Source organism: Elgaria multicarinata, chromosome 9 (assembly GCF_023053635.1).
Source record: "Elgaria multicarinata webbii isolate HBS135686 ecotype San Diego chromosome 9, rElgMul1.1.pri, whole genome shotgun sequence".
NCBI lineage: Eukaryota > Metazoa > Chordata > Lepidosauria > Squamata > Anguidae > Elgaria > Elgaria multicarinata.
The window spans coordinates 66,429,127-66,451,520 of record NC_086179.1 but is presented as its reverse complement, the minus strand read 5'-3'; the positions used below and the strand labels follow the sequence as shown (position 1 = coordinate 66,451,520).

The 22,394-nt window shown below is 39.8% G+C and overlaps 1 protein-coding gene across 4 annotated transcripts in view; it reads right to left on the bottom strand.

The window, feature by feature from the left end:
* Positions 1 to 22,394, bottom strand: part of MET (MET proto-oncogene, receptor tyrosine kinase) — a 107,174-nt gene that overhangs the window by 63,122 nt on the left and 21,658 nt on the right. For all 4 annotated transcript variants that reach the window (XM_063134045.1, XM_063134042.1, XM_063134044.1 and 1 more), the window contains one exon: positions 18,972 to 20,192. In XM_063134045.1, coding sequence (XP_062990115.1) covers positions 18,972 to 20,177 — 1,206 coding nt within the window. In that variant the 5' untranslated portion in view covers positions 20,178 to 20,192. The remainder of the gene's footprint in view (positions 1 to 18,971; positions 20,193 to 22,394) is intronic.

Genomic DNA, 22,394 nt, shown 5'->3' with positions numbered 1-22,394 from the left:
AAAGTGGATATTGATATATATTTAACAACAGCAGAAACTAAAAAACTAAAATGCCTGAGAAAATAAGATCTTCCCAGACACCAAAAAGACCACAATATAGGGGCGAGGCAAGCCTCTCTGGGAAGCTCATTCCACAAGCACGGTGCCACAACAGAACCCCCCCCCCTACCTCTTCTTAGTAGCAACCCACCTCACTGCTTTTGGTAGGGGCTCACGGAGAAAGACCTCTGAAGATGATCTTAGAATCTGAACAGGTATATATGGGAAGAGACAATCCTTCCGGCAACCTGTCCCTAAGCCATTTAGGGCTTTGAATGTTAGTAGCAGCACTTTGAATTAGGCCTAGAAATGAACTGGGAGCCAGTGCAAATGGAAAAGTATTGCCATAATATGATCACGTTATTCAGCCACATACCTGTTAACTATCTTGCTGCCCTACTTTGGACCAGCTGAAGTTTCCAGACCTTTTTTAAAGACAGAACCACATATAACACATTGCAGTAATGCACACGAGAAGTTATTAAAAAATCGATAACTGCAGCTAGACTATCTCTGTCCAGATAGGATCGTAGTTGATATATTAGCTTAAGCTGGTAAATGGTACTCCATGCAACCTGTGCATCAAATGACACTTCTGCATCTGAGAGCACCTCTAAGCTATGAACCTGGTCTTTTTGGCGAAGTACAAACCCCTCTAGAATAGGTTGAATATTACTCATCCGAGCAAAAGAACAATCCACTAACAGTACATCCATCTTGTCTGTATTGAGTCTCAGTTTATTAGCCTGCAAGCAGTCCATTGTTTTACCGAGGCACTGATTCAGAGCACCCACTGCCTCACCTAGATTTGATGAAAAGGAGAGATAGAGCTGATTGTCATCCGCATATTGGTGACACCTCAGTCCATATCTCCTGATAACCTTCCCCAGCAGTTTCATGTAGATGTTGAACAGCATGGGGATAAAAATATGGCACCCCATAGCATAACTGCTAAGGAACAGAGCAATAATCCCCCAGCACTACCTTCTGGAATCAGCCATCCAATTAGATCACTGCTGTGCAGTACCTCCAACTCCCAGTCCAGAAGGCATGGTTGATATCAAAAGCTGCTGTGAGCTTTAAGAGAATCAACAGGGTCACACTCCCCTATCCCTCTCTCAGCAAAGGTCATCCCACAGGGCGACCAAGGCAGTTTCCATTCCAAAACCAGGCATGAAGCCTGTTTGACATGGATCTAGATAATCAGTTTCATTCAAGAGTGCCTAGAGTTGACTTGCAACCACCTGCTCAAGCACCTTGACCAGGAAGGGGATTTTGGCAACCGGCCTATAGTTGTCAATGTTTTCCAGGTCCATGTTAGCTTTTCTCAAAAATGGCCTAATATCTGCCTCCTTTAAAGGGACAGGTACCATCCCCCTCTCTCAAAGAGGAGTTGACAACCTCCTGGACCCAGTCATACATTTCATCCCTATTAGATGTAATAAGCCATGAAGAACAAGAGTCATGCGTACAGGTGGTTGACTAGACCTGGCAAAGCAGCTTGTCCACATCCTCAGGCCTCAACAACCAAAACTCATCCAATAAAACTAGACCAGTGAGTTCTCTACAGACGGACCTGCATTAACTGTGGGGTACAAGTTGTGACGAATGTGAGCAACTTTTTCTTCAAAGTATTGTGAATGTAACTGAGAAGATTTTGAATTGTTTCACAGATCTTAGCATGCTATATGCATGCTATACAAGTACTATGTTTTTAAAAGGTAAAAAAAAAATCTGAGGGAAGAATCCAATATACTATTTTTTTCTACTAAACTGATAAATAACAGGTTAGCCTATGACAGATTTAAGTCGCAATCTGTAAGATTATTTCTTCATTTTAAATTTTACTAATTATAAGATTGGGGTTATAAAAGTTTGTTGGCATAGCATGGAAAGAAGCTTTTGGGGGCATGGAATGGGTTTAAATGGGTATACAAGTGATAGGATATACTTTAATATTAAATGGGCAAGTAGGCATACACACATGGAACACTGTATCAAGGGTTAGATGTTTTAGTTTAGATAAGGCCTGATAGAAAATGATTTGGAAATATGATTTGAGGTTGCTCAAACATGTTACTCATGAGGACTTGCAACTTGGTATTGCTCAAAAGACATTAGTCATAAGAACTTGTGACATGTACTAATAGTGAAGGGTCCAGGGTGAAGGACAGGCGAGGTTGTACATAAGTAAAGAGAAGTAAACCAGACAGGTTAACCACAAGAACAGGGAACTTGACCTTTTGTTGTCCTAAACAAATACGTCAGAAAGGGATGGAACATTCTGGGAAGAGGATTGTCTAAATTTTGAAGTGGTCCAATGGGTTTAGGAGTCTAGAAGATGTCAATAGGAGGAATTGATTATGTCAAATTGGGCATTTAAGGCTGAGCACAGAGGGATAAGATGTCTTCCCTTTCCCTCAGGCATGACTTGGTCTTGCTTGGGAGAGATGGGAGTCCCTCTTTGGAGAAGAGCTCCTTCACAGAGTCTGTGTTCGTCTATGTTTATTTGTGTTTGTCTTGTTCTCCAGAAATCTGCTAGACTTGTGAGTACATTCTTTTAATTTGCTTTGCTGATTGGAGGTTCGTGTATCTATTTGACTTTAACTTTCTTGAATGTTTTAATACATGTTTTAAAGTTATAACAGTTTCATTGAGTTTGTGAGTCTGAGTGAAGTCAACCATTCTGGTGTCTATCTCTGGATCTTCCTTACACCTACTATAATGGGGAATTTAAGGAGTACTGTTGTAAGGTATTGCAAGAACTTAAGCTTCCAAGCAGCCTATGTTCAGTACCTCTAAAAATTAAAAACACCACCAGAAAATCCCCCTACGAATCCCATGCATGTTAAGACAAAAAAACATACATAGGATATGATAACCCTAACAAGTAGATTTTAAAATATTTTTGTAGACGCCTTTTTAGAAAATGTTTGCAGGGGATAGATAAGGTGATAAATCCTAGACACTTGCTTTTAAAAATGAAAAGTATTGCTTTTCTCCACTGAATTCCTTCAAGCCAAATAAAAAATGCTTAACTAGGTAAATTTAATTAGGCTGGGAATATTTTGACCACCCATTATTTAAAATTTACACTTGGCAATGCTCTTTTATATTGTCATAACTATTCCATAATAGATTATGTGTTCATTTTTAATCCTCCAAGTCATTGACAGGGTATGCATGCCTTTCTCGTCTGGTGAATTACTCCTAAAACAATACACTATAAATTAGTCCTTAGAAAAAGAACACATCCATGTTATATTGACAATTCAATGGTAATCTGTTAACTAAGAATTCAGTTACTATTGATGCCCCCATCTTCTGTTTCAGATAATAAAAATGGGCCATTTAGCTGTCGATAAGCAATTTAATATTGGAAAGTATATATGATATGCTTCAGTTCTAGAATATGAAATGGAGCAGTAGACAATAAGAATAAAAATTACAAAACACTACTGTCTTCTAAAATCAATACTGAGCTTATTTTTCTTCATTGTTTATTAATTTGAAGGATTTCTTTAAAAATTAAGGTAGATTATGACATGATTAATTGTGTATTGAAGATCCAATGCAGAGGTGTCCTTTTATTCTTCAGACCTCTGCAACAGGCATTTTAATAGCAAACCAGAATACCAATAAAAACAATGTTATTTCAAGTTTCATCTTGAAACCAAGTTTTTTAAAATGTTAATGTTCATCAGCTTTGCCTCAGCTTGTTAGAGTGTAAGGTCACATCACATTAGGACGCTAGAGATATAACATTAACAGGGCATTGGCTATATTGTTGCAACAGGCATGCTTACTCAGCAACTTATTAAAATTATATATCAGGCTAAAATATCTGAATACACTTCATAGCATAAATTACTTTGTGTTTGGGACTTTTAAGATATATATATTTTTAGGAAAAGTAGGATACTTTTCAGAAAACTTGAACTTCGCCCTGCTGCTTAGTCAGTACTGAATTATTGCAGGGTAGAGTGCTTCCTGTTGCGGATTCCAGCCACCCTGTTCCATGGGTTGTGTCCAATGGTATCATTCGACCAGCAGAAAGGAGTCCACTGGAGGAAGAGATTCCTTCTCCCTCCTGCACCCCATCCCCACCCAAATCTGCTCTGGAGGGTTGGGGAACTCTCTCGTGGTGATTTGATGGTATGTGGAGATTTATCATCATCTATAGTGTGCAGCCTCCCTCAATCTGGTGCCCTCTAAATATGTTGGCCTACAATTTCCATATCCCTAACCATTAACATGCTGGCTGGGGATGATGGGAGTGGTAGACCAATACATCATCCCCAATGCAGGTGGATTCCTGCACTGAGCAGGAATCCACCTGCATTGGAGCAGGGAGCAGGAATCTCTTCCTCCAGCGGACTTGATGGCCTTGTAGGCCCCTTCCAATTCTGCTATTCTATTATTCTATGATCAGGAGGGCATGAGGCTGGGGGAGGATGGTAAAGTGTTTTCAAGTGTCCAAAGTGCTTTACATGCATTATCTAGCTGTAATCTTTACAACTACCCTGTACATGATTCAGTATTATGAGACCCCCCCCATATTGAATATTGTGCCTGGAGTGAGGGAGGGGAGAACTGAAGCTGAGAGACAGCGGCTTGCTTAAGGCTACCTAGTGAGTGTGTGCCAATATTTAAATGCGACACCAGGTATGTGTAACAGCAAATGGGTATATTCTTTTTATTCACTCAACGCTGTGTTTAAAATTCGGCCAGAATGAATCAATTTTTGGTGGCAACTACCATGTACACCTTTACAGAATGCGTCGTCATTTTCTTAACCAATGCAAAAGAAAAATATGAACACCATGACTTATCTTTATGAGCTATTGTAAATTTCGATACCTATTCAAAGACTATATCTTTCTCTTTATAATGACTACATTAATTGTATATTTAATTACTCTAAGAATGCAAAATTAGTCTTTGGATGGGAAAAGAGAGACTTTAAAATGATTTTTGAAAACAATGCCACCTCTAAGGCTTAATCCATTTATTTAAGATCTTGCCAGTCAGTTTACCATGAATAATAACTATATTGCTTAATTGATAAAAAGGCTTATCAGACTGTGGAATGGCCTTCTGGAGGAGATTTGTCAGCTTAATGCTCTTTTTGAGTTTAAGACAGCCATAAAGACTAGTCTCTTCCGGCAGGCCTACCCAGATGAATTTTAAGATGCTGTGATTGTTATTTTAATATTGCTCTGATAACCTCTCGTTTGGATTACTGCAATGTGTTATACGTGGGGCTGCCTTTGAAAACAGTCCGGAAGCTTCAGCTGGTACAAAACAGGGCAGCCCGTTTACTAACAGGGACTGGCCGGCGAGATCACATTACGCCAGTCCTTTTACAACTTCATTGGCTGCCAGTCCAGGTCTGGGCCTGATTCAAAGTGCTGGTATTGACATTTAAAGCCCTAAACAGTTTGGGGCCAGGTTATTTGAAGGAACGCCTCCTCCCATATGTACCTGCCCGGACCTTAAGATCATCTACAGGGGCCCTTGTCAGTGAGCCCCTGCCAAAGGAAGTTAGGCAGGTGGCTACTAGGAGGAGGGCTTTCTCCGCTGTGGCACCCCGGTTGTGGAATGAGCTCCCCAGAGAGGTCCGTCTGGCGCCTACACTGTACTCCTTTCGTCGCCAACTGAAGACCTTTTTATTCATTCAGTATTTTAACACTTAATTTTAACTTAAATTTAAATTTTACTGTTTTAACTCTGTATTTTAATCTTATATCAATTTTGCTGCGTGGTTTTATCCTGGTTGTGCTTTTTATACTGTATTTTGTATTTGTGCTTTTAACCTGTTGGTTGTTGTATTGTGGTTTTAATTTTTGTGAACCGCCCAGAGAGCTTCAGCTATTGGGCGGTATAAAAATGTAATAAATAAATAAATAAATATTGGTTTTATATGCTTTTTAAACTAATTTTTTATATTATATTGTATTTAGTGTTGTTCCCTGCCTCAATCCAGAGGGAGAGGTGGGTTGTTGTTATTATTATTATTATTACCCATTGTCTAGAGAACTCAAGTTCAGTTCTCCTGCACCCCACAGATTCCCTAAACTATTCACTTAGCTGGCAACAGGGAAAATGCCATTATCCTTGGATTAAATGTTCCTAAATCCAATGCCAAATTTCAGTGACACATCTCACAAATATTGTAGTTCAGCAGGGCCCCTACTGGTATGTGGCTCGGTGTTGCTTCTTTCTTCCATGTACATAAGGGAAAGTACGAAGTCCATCTGTGACTCATCCAGAAAAAAACATTATCTGATGTAGGTCTGAATTGGAATTTGATGAGATACAGGCCATTATTTAATTCAGGTCCAAACTGGATGTGAAATAAAATTGCATTTCACTTGCTCATACAATAATTTGTGGCTAGCTGGAAGTAAATCTGCATCTACGATTCATGATACAGGTCTCCAAGTGGTTTTTTTTAAAATCAACTTGGAAAACGTTGAAGTTGTCTATGTCTATATAAGTTTATTTTGTCTTCCAAGGAACTCAGACCCCAGTTTTACTTTTAACCTCATAGGGTTGTTGTGAGGTAAGCTGGAAAACGTATTGCTCTGTCTTTAATATTAATGAAAATATACCCCACCTTTCTATAAAAGTACATAAGGTAGTCTACGCAAAAGCAACACAGTATAAAAATAAAAATACAATCAGAAAGGAAAAAAAATAAGCTTATCTTTGTCTGAAAACACCCTGTGAATTTGTAGCTGAATAGAGATTTGAATTTTGCTTTTCCACGTTTAAGCCTATCACAATAATTACAACACACTGTAAACTAAGGGCAGTGTCCAATGGAAGTCCTGCATAGAGTAGACCCATTGACTTTAAGCTAGTCGAATTTATCAGTGTGCATATATAAACATTTCAGGTTTCCTGAGATAAAGCTTGAGTTGGAATCAAAAATCTAGCTTAAGTAGCTGCTAAATATTTATGATAACTAAGCATCACTGTAAAATTTATCTGTCATGTGATTGGAATCTTAACTATTCAGCATAAAACATAAATTGGAAGAAGACTATATTATCTGAGGCTGTATGCTGTTCCTGCAGACTCCTAGAGAATAAGTCAAGCATTTTTGTGGTTTCTACCCAGCTCCTCTTCACAAATAAGCTTTATTATTTAAGCAGGGGATAGCATTGCTTATAATAATCTGTAAATTATCAAAAATTAAACATCAAATTTAAAAAATCAATTAAAATTATGGCGACAGGATTCTAACCCTGAAATGTCAGCAGTAGATGTACAGCCTCGTGTCTAATTTAATTTTATTCTTAATATGATACATAGCACGAGTTGCAGCTTGTTTAAACTCTGCAAGAATGCTTAACTTTCAACTTGTAAATACTTAACTATCTAAAGCTGCAGTAAACACTGAATACCAAACAGTAAGTCTTAACCTGAGCTCTGCCTCCCTACCCTGATAAGGCTCCTAATTTATGAACCATTTGAGTTTTTAAAATAGGCAATAGGAGCTCTTGGAAAGTGAGGGTCCCCATTTCAATATACACACTGGGTTGGGACCAGATTTAGCCACATGTAAATATGCTACCAGGAAGATTTCCCCATCCCTCCATCTCACTGCAGCTCCCTCAGTGCCCTGAAAATACTACAGAGAGGGTCAGGGAATAGGGTCAGCAGTGGGGCGGGGAGTGGGGGGGAGGAATCCCTGAATATTAGGCAGAGGCACCTTCCATGAGCCAAACTCTTCTGTCAACGGAAGGCAGATCCTGGATCCGTCTCCTAAATAACAGAAATTCAGTCCCAGACTCCTTCAAATCAATAGACACAGTTGTTCAAAACACAAAATAAACAGCAATAAAATAAGACATCTAGTATAAATTTAGCATCCAATATTTCCAGAAACTCGTAATACTAATTTACTGATAAAACAACAGGGAGAAACTAATGATTATACTAGTGGTGCATTACGTAAGGTAAAAAGAGACAAATGTTGATGTAATTAGCTAATACAAATTAAAAACATCACACATTTTCTTTTCAGAGATCATTCATAGTATTATTCACTTTTGATATTGATTACCACTGCATCAGTTCTTGTAATCAGGTTAGTGCATTAGCACTAAGTAAATAGTATTGATTCAGATATACATATAATGCCCCCATGCATTCTTTGTAGTTTGTCTACTTCCTCTGTATTAGGTTTTAAAGCACAGCACACAGATCACCAAGACCAAAAGGGTGCTACTTATTTTAAGCAAAATATGAAATAGTGACCAAAATAGGTTGCTACCCTTGGCCAAGATAGCACTTGAGTTGAATGAATAATTGTATCAATAAAGGTCTCTGGTAATATGTAATGTTTAACTTAAGGCAAAAATACCTAAATAAGAGTTATCATGATCTTAGAGGTGGGCACATGTTCACCCACCTGCACTCAGTAAATATATAGGGGGAAAGAGACTGCACCCATTGACTTCCCAATGTTAATGTACCCCATAGCTGCACCCACCAAAGCCCATGTGTTTTGTGGATTGCACAAAAGGGAGTACAGCTGCTTCCTGATATTGGGAGGTCCTAAATCTGAATGCATATGTAACGATATGAAAGAACTGCTGGGAGGGGGAATGCTTTCTGGGAGAAACCAGGAAGTAGTTAAGGCCAACACCCACTGCTTCTGGCATGAGGACAGAGTGGCCACAGCCTCAGAGAGTTCTTTATAGAACTCCTCGTTTAAATAAAAACTTAGAAATTTGTTTGAAACAGAGTCTGTTTGAATCTGTAAGGTGCAATCCACCAACTTTGAAACATGGTGGCAGCAGTGACTGAATCCTAGACAGAAAAGCAAAGCAAACTGTGAGTAGAGAAAGAGAAAGGAAGAGAGGGTGAAAATGGAGGGCCTGAAGCCACCAAGCGCATTAAGCCTGTGAGCTCAGTACTTAACCCAGGCATGGAAAACCTGGAAAGAGGAGTTTAATCTCTAGGTGGGTATTGTGATGGCAGATAAAGAGTCTGTAAAAAATGAAACTCTTTCTATATTTGATTGGAGAAAGGGGGAGAAAAGTGAGAAACTGTGTGCAAACATTCCCTAAATATACTGTACCTTGGCTACATTAATAGGTTGCATTGATGCCCACTGCAACCCCAGAAAGAATGAAATGTTGGAAAGATACCACTTTTTCATATGTGACCAAGCAACAAGGGAAGCCATTGAAGAATATTGGACAAGTTTAAAGACGTTAGCAGCCCATTGCAATTTTGAAGATATTGATAAGGGACCAGATAATGTGTGGAATACGGGACACAACAAAGGATAGTCCAAGGAACATGAATATAGAAGAAGAGACTGCAGCAAGGATACATCCTGAGTCTACAGGAGAGCAGAATAAAAGATGGCAGCTGAAGGATGTCAACACTTGAAGTGGGTGAGTTACTACGGGACCTGCACGTCTGAAAGCCTATGTATGAAATTTCAGTTCGTTTTTATTTTCTTTCTCAAAAGAGAAGGGATGTAACAGTATGAGAGAACAGCTGGATTCAGCCTGAATGGGTTGTGCTTCCTGGGAGGAAGTAGTTAAGGGCAACACCCGCTGCTTCTTGACCAAGAAGAGAGGGGCCACAGTCTGAGAGAACTCTGTAGAGAAGCCTTTGTTTAAATACAAACTTGGAAATGTGTTTGTAAATCAGAGTCTGTTTGACTCTGTGGGGTGCAATCCACCAGCTTTGAAACAGAATGGATGGGCTGTACATGACTAGGCCCACCAAACTTGCAGGTATTGGACATGTTGAAGTCAGAGGGGCAAGCAGTGAACACAGGCCAGGAGGGTGGGGGAATGAACATATGCACAACCCCATTGAATGGACCAATCAATAGAAATCTTAGAATGTACTCTTACATGCTCATTCTACTTTTAGCATGATTTGCCCTTACAGTAAAAAGCAGGCATGGCATTTTTATTTCCTCATGGCCAAATGCAGACTCCTTTTAGAAAATTGTGTTGTGTGTTTGCGTGTAGAGAGAGTGTGAGTGAGGGGAAGGGGGGATGAACAAAAAGAATGAGTTGAATGCATAACATAAAATAAAGTAGGGCCTTGAAATAAAAAAATGAACTTGGGCAGAATCCAGTGAGGTGAAGCAGAAGCTACAGAAAACACTCTATTAATCTAAGGCGTACAACTATTTGCACGTGGTAAAAAGTCCCTTGCTACCAAGCAGTACCATCTACACTTAATATCAGCTAACACAGAACAACCTAATGCAACCCAAACTACAACTAATTGTGTTATAAACACAAAGCTATAACTAAAAATGATTTACATGCCATGTTGAATTGGCAGATCTGTGTCATAAGTAGCTATGTGATTATGATATAGTTGTTTATTTTATATATTTTTGTAGTTTTGCAGCTCCGGTTAAGGTGCGTGTTTTCTTCTCCAAATGGATGGGGCAGACAAAATCCCAAACTGGAGTGAAACAGCAGGATCAATAGATGAAGATTGGCACTATATGTAGAACAAAATTGAGGGAGGAAATAAAATCCTGCACCTGTTACTCAGCATTGTTTCTGTTTAAAGCTGTGAACAAAAGCAAACAATGCTATATTGTGCTCTTTGGGAGGTGAGCTCTACTTTTGTCTTATGAGAGGTGGCAAACCTAAAGAATGACCATTGCTAATTTGTGCTGTCAATTTATAGTGCAACCCTACACATATTTACTCAAAAGTAAGTCCCACTTTGTTTAATGGGACTGGCTCCCAGTTAAGTGTGCATAGGATGGCAGCTTTGGGGGGATACCATACTTCACCATTGTTTAGCATTGAAGCTTGGATATTAGGGAAATTCTGGGCTGTAAAAGAGCAGTCAAGATGGTTCTAAAGAAGTAAGGTGTTGAATCCTAGCTGATTCAGCATTGCTTTCACCTGCAGTTTGATCCCAGGATCCAATCAACTCCACTAGGCCCTTGTAATGGGAAATATGCTGTTTTGTCTACACAAGAAATAAATTTGACGTCTCTCTCTCTCTCTCTCTTTTGAGAGAGAGAAAGAGAGAGCACACAGATTCAGTTATCTCCATTGGCTTTTGTACCACTCAGTTTTGGATGAGAACAAATTTATTTTCAGGTTGAAAAGTAGAGACTCTGATGTATTAGGCAATTTGTATAATATTGCAAGAGATATTAAATAAATGGGGAAACCATATATATTTTCTCCTCAGGAAAAACAATTGGGTTATATTGTACCTACTTGCAATGTGCAATCCATTTCTTTAATGTGTGAGTGTTTCAAACAAGTCACATCAACTCTGTAAGATCAGGAAATGTGGTATTTTTAATCTTGCCAAACAATTCTATTAAAAATTAAGAGATTATAGTTACAGAGCCTTGAAGGAGTTATTTGTCTCTGTTTATTTTATTAAATATTACTAGACATATCCCGAGGACAACAGATCAATAAAGGTCTTTGTGGTTTCCTGATAGAAGGTTGCAATTATTTTCTCCCATTCCAAAATAAGCGTAACTCAATTTCTCTCATCTATCATTTTTGTAAAGAAATATCACTGCATGTTTATTTCACTGTCTCTCTTGATTTCATTTCAGGGGCCCTCTTGCCTTCATTTCACACTCCTAAATCTTTTCTTCCCCTATTTGCATCTTCATTTGACAGTAATAGTGACCACTTTATCATGCCATGGCAGAGAGATAGAGTGAATCAAAGGGACAGTAAAATTAAAGTACTTTTTGTGTGCTTACTTGATACTGAGACAAGAAGGGTGGGGGTGGGGGTGGGGGGTTGCCACACCTTCCTTTGTAGAATACACACACACTAAAACTGAGGTCTAATTATTTCAACTGTCTCTACTTTAAGATGCCTAGAATCCTTCATTTGAGTAACCCAAGCTGAAAATGACTAAAATTGGATCTGTGCCTGGACTGAGTTTTCTATCATGAGTGTGGCAGAAAAATGCCAGAACTATGATTCAGGATTGTTTGCTAACCATCTTTTAGTTTCGATGAAACTGCTCTAAATCCTTTCCCCAGGTTCCCCCCTTTCCCCAGGTACTGTTTGGGTCTTTTCCCACTTCCTTTTAAAATTAAGAACTGCCAAAAGAGTGAACTCCATTGAGCATTGCTCTCACTTCAAAGTCCCCAAATCCTTGGTAGATAATGTCCATTGTTATGGACACTGAATTTAGAAAAGTAAAGTTGCTGTGATTGGATTTAAAATATATATTTTGGAGACAGTATAAAGTTGACATATGTTGCGGGGTTGTGTATTGGTGCATAGTTGTTTGTAAACGGATGTGTTGTTGTTTGAGGTAATGTTGAATCTTGCCTGTAACTGACAGAGGAATTGGCTCAGTATTTAGTGAGGAATAAATATTTGGGGTAAAGCAGGTGCTGACCAAGTGAACAGTTAGAAGAGCCCTACCTGGATCTACAACTGGATCAGATGAGTAGTAGCTAAGTAAAAGGCTGCTGGCCATTTAACCACAACCAATACATTGACTTGGGCCCAGAAGCCAAACAAACTGAAATTCTTGTAAGATAGGTGTTGTATGTCCCAAGTGGCTTGCCTTGGTCAGTTCCTTGGCAACTGCATTTGGAACAGTAGGAGTTTCTGGGAATCCCATCTACAGCATATCACTACAGCGAGGTTATTTCCCCCCCACGTAAGGCAGCAAAACATTTCACAACCATATTCTCATTTTAACCTTCTATAAGGTTTTGTTAAAACTGTAACCATGAGAATTTTTCACACAGCTGGGTTATCTTTTGGCATAACACAACCCATGATAAATTTAGCTTGGAAAGTTTCTGTTGCTATGATATGGCCTTCCATTATCAGCATCTGGGTGCAAATAAATGATCACAATTGTGAGCTTAAATTAAAAACAAAAAAGGTCTCCCTGTGGTATTGCTAACAAAATGCTCATTTTATTTAAGTATTCATTACATTTCTATGCTGCCTAATAGACAAAGCTTTCTGGGAGGTTACCGAATTATGTTTCTCCCTATCATTTAAACCTTGCATTGCATAGTACTTGTATGTTACTCTGAAGAAGCCGTCCCCAAGTTGCCGCCTTCCAGATGTTTTGCACTATAACTCCCAGAATATCTGACCATTAACCATGTTGTCTTCGGTTGATGGGAGCTGAAGTCCTAAATATCTGAAGGATGCCAGTTTAGGTAAGCTATTTCAGGAATATAACTTACATTAAAATAAATACAGTATTAGACACATCTCATGGAGATATCTCATGTCAGATTTAGGCCTTAGCTAGACCTACCTGTTAGTCTGAGACGGAGGGGTGAAGATCTCGCAATGTTTTTATTGTGAGATTCTCCCTCTGTTTACACGCGGCGCGCAACGACCTCAGAGGGAGAGGCGTGGTGCCCGCCATTTTTTGTTTTCTTAAAGAGCCAGCAGCGCATGAGCGCTCATGCGCAAAAGGTCAGTGTTGTTTTTTTAAAAAATTACCCATTCCCCTCACCCCACCCCCCATGGGCACAGTACTCCTGAGGAGCTCTGCGCCCTGTGCGTGGGTCCCGGCTCCTCACGAGGAGCACCACGGAAAAAACGGGCCTAAAGGGGAGGGCAAGATCCTGGGACAAGGGAGGATCCCTCCCTGATCCTGGGATCTCCTGTGTGTCATGTGGACGCACAGGGATGATCCCGGGGATCACCCCGGGATAAAGCCCCGTCTAGCTATGGCCTTAGTTTTAATAGGTTTGGCACCTCTTTTTTGCTGTTGTATTAAAACACATTATGGGAATAAAATGGGAGTCTATAGACTACAGCAAGAACAGCCAGTTCTGAGTTAGATGGACAAACAGACATGGTCTTATGTTTCAGCAGATACCATGCCTAATTCAAGGAAAAATAACCCCAAGCAAATTATCCTAATGGCCCAAACTCAGTCAATCAATTCTGGCATTGCTGCTGCTTCGTTCTTCTCTTTGCACGAACTGTGAAACAAACCAGGAAGGCACAGTTAATCATAGCTTCAGGATTTAGAAGGTATGCCAGCAAACAAATCAAGATTTAGAAGACAACTTTAAACATGGCCTTTCTATGTTCTACAAAAGCAGCAAATAAGAGTCCCTAAACCAGTTTTATGCCTTTCTGTATGTTACCAATCTCAATTCAGCACTAAATTGTTCTATGAGCTAGGAGTGCAGAAAACTCATGCTGCAAATTTTACTAAGCTTTCTGGTGGGCTTTCCAACACAAGGTATTTACAAAACTTGCTATTTCCGTGAGAAGGGGGGGAAAAAGATCAAGAGAAATAAATGAATACATCTTTATGAGAAGAATAGCAAAGGGAGCATATATTCATTTTATTCCCTCCACAGAAGCTCGTTATCAGTATTATGCATCGAAAACCAGCAAGCCCCCTGACTTAAGCTCTTATGACATTTCTTGAAATTGTGTTGTTGCTCATATAATCAAACCTTCAGTATCCCTAATATATTCATCAGTGATATGCAAAATACTGGCTGACTCTAAAAAATCCTCCAACAAGGAAGATTTTTCAGAAAGTGGAAACTGACTGGTGATTCTGGCAATATTTTTTAATGAGATGCTTTGGAAAGATTAGATAGATTTAAGTGAGTTAGAAAAAATAATAATACCACCCAAGATAAAGCAAGGAGAGGCCAAATACTAAGACCATAAAAAGTGCCATGCTGGATCAGACCATCTAGTCCAGCACTCTGCTCACACAGTGGCCAACCAGCTATAGACCAGAGACCAACAAAGCAGGACATGGTGCAACAGCACCCTCCCACCCATGTTCCCCAGCAACTGGTGCACACAGGCTTACTGCCTTGGATACTGGAGGTAGCACATAACCATCAGGGCTAGTAGCCATTGATAAGACTTCTCCTCCAGAAATTTATCCACCCCCCTTTTAAAGCCATCCAAATTGGTGGCCATCACTACATCTTGTGGTAGTCAATTCCATAATTTAACTATGTGCTGTATGAAGAAGGACTTCGTTTTATTTGTCCTGAATTTCCCACCAGTCAGCTTCATGGGATGACCCCAGGCTCTATTATTTTGAGAGAGGGAGATAAATGTCTTCCTATCCACATTCTCCACAAGATTTTGTACACCTCTATCATGTCTCCCCTTAGCCTCCTTTTTTACAAGCTAAACAATGGTTTTATGGAAGAAAATCATTCTAACAAAATGCCTGATGCTTCTAAAATGAAAAATGAGTAAAGGAAATAAAGCTTTGAGAAAAAGAATAATTTTGACTCAAGCACTAAAGGAAGACAGCGTGAGGTGGTATGCAGTATCTGCCACACTACAAATAATTTCCTGGAAAGTGTGAAAAAAAAGTAAGAAACCCTTTAGAGCCACCAGGTACAAGTCACAAACGATTTACACTGAAGAGCTTCAGTTTAGGGCTTAAATTTTAAGCCATTCATTCTGGTTGAGAACAAACTGGCTTAAATCCAAATACTTAATTGCACCTAGTTGATGATTATATTGAACATTTGAGAAATTAATGGAAACAGTTTCTCTGTAAATGTCTCAACTTGGCACTGATAACTTGGAAAGGACTTTCTAAATCAGGGATGCAGAAACTCTTTCCCCATGTACAGAATCTCCTTATTCAGGGCCCAATTTACATTCTATAGCCTTCAATAAACTCACTTGCTGGGCAGCTAGGGTTGGGAAAGTGTTTCATCTTGATCAGCAAGAATACCAAGGGAGACAGCACCTAAATTAGGTTGCCAGGAAAGCCTCCAGTAGATTTTTCAAATCTGCCTTTTACTTTCCTCAGTGCCTCTGCCACTGCAACATTTCACCATTCTCCAACTCGCAACTGACCGCCCTCTCACTTTCCTTTTCCACACCTTTTCTCTTCGCATTCATTGAACTGAGGCCCTTTCTACACCTAAGGATTATCCCAGGAAAATGGAGGGATCATCCCTGCCTGTTCCCAGGATCCCCTGTGTGTCATTTGCATGTACAGGGATGATCCCTGGGAAAAAGGCAGGTGTAGAAATGGCCCAAGATAACAAAACAAAATAAAATAAAATACTGGACTCTGAGTGGGACTGCATTTCAAGTAGATTTCTTTGGGAAAGAGGTGAGACATTATGAAAATAGATGCTTGCTGAGCTGTTTTGGGGCAAAGTTACATTTCCAGAAAGTGAGCGGCAGAAGATTTAGGGTTATAGAGAACAATGCCCTCTGGGCTATTAGCCCTCCTCTTGATTCTGTGGTATAAGTAGGTTATCACTTGCTGGATAGAAAAGGAATGGCACTCTCTAGTCAGAGGCACTTTTACTATATTCTTGATCGCTAGTAGAAATACTTTTTTGCCTGCTAAGCCCAGACATAATTTGTGGACTCCTAATATTCTGATACAAATACAAACAATGATCCAAGGACATCCCTTCAGGTGTGCACAAGGGCTTGCAGGCATACATTCGACTTCTTGTACTTATACAGTTCCTCACACTGAATCTAAGGGCATGTCTACACCATGCATATATCCCGGGGTCGTCTCTAGGTCGACCCTGTGCATCCAAATGAAACAGAGGGGATCCCAGGGTCAAGCAGGGACAACCAGTGACTTTCCCCAAGGTAACTGGGACTGCAAATTTTCTGATTTTTCCATGATCCCAGGCCACCCCCGAGGACTGCAGGCTTTGTGGCACCTGCTCGTGGGGTCGTCCCTTCTTCCCTGTGAATAGTGGGGCTCTGCCACCGGGCATGGAGCTCTGCAAGGGGGTGAGGGGTGAGTCGCTTTGCCATTGCAGCGATGGCTCCCAGGTGTTTTTTTTAATGATTTACTTTTTGGCGCATGACCACGCCTGCATTGCTGCGCAAAAGTCTCCTTCAAAAACTAAAAACCAACCAAACAAAAAACACTATGCAGGATGTCCCTCTTTCCTTCTGGGACATCACACTGGCATATGGATGCTGGGAGACGATCCCAGAAGCGGGAAAACTCGGGATCCTTCCCCCTACCTCTCAAAAGGCTAATAGGTATAGATGATCCCTAAGATATTTTTGGGACTTCCCTTTGCTGTCTTGGGGTGGGGAAAAATGCTGCTTGAATGGGAGAACACACTGTGCACAAAAACCTCAGCCCCAAATCATAATGTCGTTGTGAATTTCTCACCACTCAGGGAATTGGGAAGCATGAAACATTAGGAGGATACCTTCCTTTGCAATATTTTTTTCTGGCTATTTCAGTTGCTGTTGACAGATATGTAGTGCATCAGTTCAGTTGGGACATTTGGGAAATATTTGAGTGTTTGCTTTAAAAATGAGAAAGGTTTGCACTGCAATTCCCAAATGCACACATGGGTTGTGGCCTCAAGATATGGGATGACATCAACATGCAGCATTCTACATCATTTCACTGACAGTATTGGCAGCAACAAAGGAATAATGAAACATATTCAAAGGTTATGCCACTGATGAAAACAACTTAAGGCTATTTTCCTAAACACATTTACTAGGGAGTAAGCCCCACTGGACACAGTGATACTTACTTCTGAAGTAAACATGCATAGGATTGCACTGTGAATTTGTATCTTGTAATTTCAGATGAATTGTTGCATAATTTGAATGTGTCTCTTCCCACATAAAAGTGAATGTGGTGAACATGTCTCCAGTACTTAAACACTGCTGTAATTTGTGACCTGTAACGTCCTAGAGCAGCCTTTCCCAACCTGGGGTTCTCCAATGGCTATGTTGGCTAGCCATGATAGAAGTTGTTGTCCATGCATTTGGAGGGTACCAGATTGGGGAAGAGTGCTGTACAGAGTCTAGGACTAGGGCTTAATCTGTCTGCACACCAACCAAGGTCTTCACCACCAAAGACCTTCTCTGGTCACCTTCTCTGGTCACCTAGGGGTGACCATATTACTCCACAGGCTGCCAATTAGTTTCCAGGCGAAGTATAAAGTGTTGGTTATTACCTTTAAAGCCCTACATGGTTTGGGTCCAGGTTACCTGCGGGATCACCTTCTCCCATTCAATCTGCTCTGCACACTCAGTTCCTCTGGGAAGAATTTTCTTCAGCCAGCTAAAACTAGATTGACAACTGTTACCCAGAGGGCCTTCTCTTCTGCCGCTCCCAGACTGTGGAATGGCCTGCCGGGAGAGATTCACCAAAGCAACAGTCTTTCTGAATATAAAAAAGCTATAAAGACTGATCTCTTCTGGCAGGCCTACCCAGTCGAATTTTAACCCCCAAGTCTGGCTGTTATTTTAACAATGTATTGGTTTTATATGTTTTAATCAGTTTTATGTATTTTAAAATATTTTTGTATTCTATGTTGTTCCTCGCCTTGATCCAGAGGGAGAGATGGGTAAAAAATAAATAAATAAATAAATTATTATTATTATTATTATTATTATTTTATTATTATTATCATCTTTCAGACCAAGTCTAGCATGTTTACCCAGGCTTTTAACAATAATTAATATCAAATGGCCAGAAGGGGTTACCTATTGGCAGCTGTATTATTGCTTACTTCTATTATTTAACTGATTTTCCGTTTGTTCATTGTTGATGTTCAACCATTTTGGGTGACTTGAACTACATTGAAGAATATCTTAAAGGAAAGAGTATTTTCTTCCTGGGACCTTTATCTCCAATACAGGTTTTATCCTCTTCAAGCCTCCTCCAATGACTTCTATATTTAATTTACAGGAACTGCTATTTACAAAGATGAATTATCACTGGCTATAACCAGCACTGTTATTTATCTAGATGGACAACCTAAATCATTTGGAACAATTGGCCCTGGACTTCAGCCAAAAAATAGTAGCCCTGAAAAATACTTACTATTCACAAGAGAAATCAATGGGGCTACGCAGTGAATAATGGAATAGTCAATATGAATAAAACTAGAGATGGGTAGGATAATTAATTGATTAAAGCAAGTAATTAGCACCATGCTTACTTACCCTGTTTGGACAGTACTTGCTGTTCTTCTTGTACAGATGCTGAAGACATTTCATGTTTTGTTTGCCTACAATCTTGCCAAAGAATTCATCAATGGTTTTGATAGGGACTGCACAGACAGCAGATTTATGAGCTGGTTCTGAAGAGTCTGGTTTACTTTGGGCAAATGCACCATATAAAATATCAGCGTTCAGATCAAGACGCATTGCCTGGGCTAAGGCTGCACCTGGCTTACCAATATATGCAGCCTGCAAAAGATTGAATACTTCATTTGACCGCTTGCTTGACCTCTTCCTACGCTTTTCAGTGTAAATGCATTCAAGGGGCATTTCCATGTACGAATGCAACTCAGAATCAAAAGAACAGAACCGTATGATCCTTGTGTGAAAAGCCTGGGAGTCTAGAGATTCTCTCTGGACAGTGAGAAAGTACACAAAGTGGTCCTTTTCAAAGGCGTGAATATACTTAATGGGGTATGAATCCCTGAATTCTGGAAGGACATCAATATACGAGTAAGCCGTGAGAAACTCAAACCCATCCAGGGTTTCTTTTAATCTCCGCACTGATATTGAATGTGGCAAATGGTCTTGCTGAAGTGAGTTATTTATGGTATTCCCTACATAGAAATACACAAATCTTTCCTTTTCTGTTACCAGAACTTGAGTTCCCAAGGGGCTTACAACACAGTCAGGACACTGGTCTGATTCCTTATTCATCACTTTACTATACATACAGTGCACAGTACGTCCAATGTCAGCAGGATTATCAAGATGAATGATGTGGCGCTGGCAAATTCCTTGTGCAACGCTACCACAGCTGATGAGCTGATGATCGTAGTATGTGTCTAGGAGCAATGCCATGTTGATGTTATCCTTCCAAATGTTATCAGATTGATTTACTTTAGGTTTACATTCTTCACAAGGAGTACAATCTGGGTTCTCCAAAACAGGTCCAGTCTTATACTCAAAGACATTGTGAAGGCTTTCATTTAAGACATAGATTTTGTTGACTGCTCCCACGTAGATGTGCTTCTTGTACAGAACTATATTTTGTATTGCGGTTTCTGCAGTGAAATTAGAGAGTTGGTATTTGACATTCAGATTCATCTCTGGCCTTGAACCTGCTTCTTTACATTTACTGTCACTCCTCTGTACCAAGGTGAAGAGAAATAAAATAATCCCTGAGGCAAAAGTAGCAAATGGCTTCATAACTGCAGATTTAACCTGTAAAAAGATATTTTAAGAAAAGTTAATAAAGCACATAATGAGTCAACATAACTTTTATATATATATATATTAGAATATTTATATACCGCTCCTCATTGAAAAAATTTCAGAGCGGTGTACAAGGTAAAATGAAAATAAAAACAGAATAAAACAGTTAAAACAAAATTTAAAAAGAAGCAAAACAACAACAACACAGAAATCCAAGGCTGCATGTTAAAGAAAGGCTTCTTGGAATAAAGATGTTTTCAGGAGGCGCCGAAAGGAGTACAAGGTTGGAGCCTGCCTGACCTCCAGAGGCAGGGAATTCCACAGGAGGGGCGCCACCACGCTGATGGCTCTTCCCATGGTGGATTCCAATCGGAGGATGGATCTAGGTGGAACCACCAGGAGCAGGCCCTCGGATGACCTCAGTGACCGGGCAGGTTGGTAAGGGAGAAGGCGCTCTCTCAGGTATCCTGGTCCCAAGTTGTTTAGGGCTTTGTACTCAAGTACAAGAACCTTAAACCTGGCCCGGTAGCGAATAGGCAGCCAGTGCAGTTCCCTCAGCAGAGGAGTTACATGCTGGAAAGGGGCAGCTCCAGACAACAGCCGAGCTGCAGCATTCTGCACTAGCTCCAGCTTCCGGAGCAGCTTCAAGGGCAGCCCCACATAGAGCGCATTGCAGTAATCCAATCTTGAGGTTACCAATGCCTGTACCACCGTGGTCAAGCTATCCCTGTCCAGGAGAGGCCGTAGTTGGCGAACCAACCGAAGATGGTAAAAGGCACTCCGAGCCGTGGCGGCTACTTGAGCCTCCAACGACAGAAATGGGTCTAAGAGTACCCCCAAACTATGAACCTGTTCTTTCAGAGGCAGAGCAACCCCATCCAGAACAGGCAATGAGCCTGTCTCCCAGACTCGGGAACCACTCACCCACAGGGCTTCCGTCTTGCCAGGATTTACTCTCGGTTTATTGGCCCTCATCCAGCCCATTACTGAGTCTAGGCATATATATATATGCCAAAGGACAACCCCATGAGTTGCAAACCACAGAAACTGGAACTTCAGTGATAAAAAGCAGCAACAAAAAGAAACCTTTCTAGTACCTTTAAGGCAGTATTGATGTTCCCATTATCCCTACAGTCTTCTAACTCTGACAGCCCTGTAAAAACGACCCAAACCTTTAAAATCCCAGATCAAGTCCCATCAAAGGAATGTTGCTTGCCAACACAGGGAACTTATTGAAACTATTTTTTGCTACAATAGTTTTATAGGGAAGTCCATTATGAATATGAACTGTTTTAAGAAGCCATTTTATACACAGATCCTTTAATATAGAATGCATTACATAATAATATAAAATAACATAAGGTAACATAAGAAAGTGGTATAACACGGTATTTTCATTACATTGATTTGGATCCAACTTAATATATATGAAATAGTAATGGTAGCATTTTTAACATGGAATATATTTTAAAATATAATGCCATATATTAATCACATATATTTCTTTTATTAATTTATAAACCGCACTTAATCCAAAATAGCTTTTAGGTCGGTATTGCATGCTTCTATATTTGTGCTAGTATCTTTCTACAACTCAGTACTAAAATACAACCTTTATAATATTTTGCCTCATATAATGACAATGTGTCAGTCACTAGTATGAGAATTTTCTTATTTTTTGGCAAAGAAAATGCTTTTTATTAAAAGAGAGAAAGAGAGAGAAAGAGAGGAAACTTTGTTTTCAAGTTGTGTAGGAATCTTTTTCTCTGTTCTAGTGCTATGACATTCCAAGTGCATTCATTACTCCATTATCTGAGTAATGCATTTTTCATATATTTTGCTTATTGACTTATTTTGTTGAGATTAGATTCACTTTTTCAAAATGCCTACAGCAATAAGTCCCTTTGGAAAGTATTTAGATTGCATAGGCAGGCAACAAGCACTCTCATACAAAGAACTAACAAGCTAATTAAGTCAATGAAGAGTCCAACCTAGCGGATTTCTTCATTTTTATTCATTTTTGATGTGGTTTTCAGAGTCATATGACTCATGGCTATAGTGATATTTAAAATTCTGACGTGGACAATAAATGAATTGTGGTTGAAGAAGTGGGTTTTTCTCCCACCAGTTTTCAACATTACACTACAAGTCACACTAAACATTGTTCTATTGATACTTAGGCACAGTTGCTAAGCTAAATTTAGTTTCCTT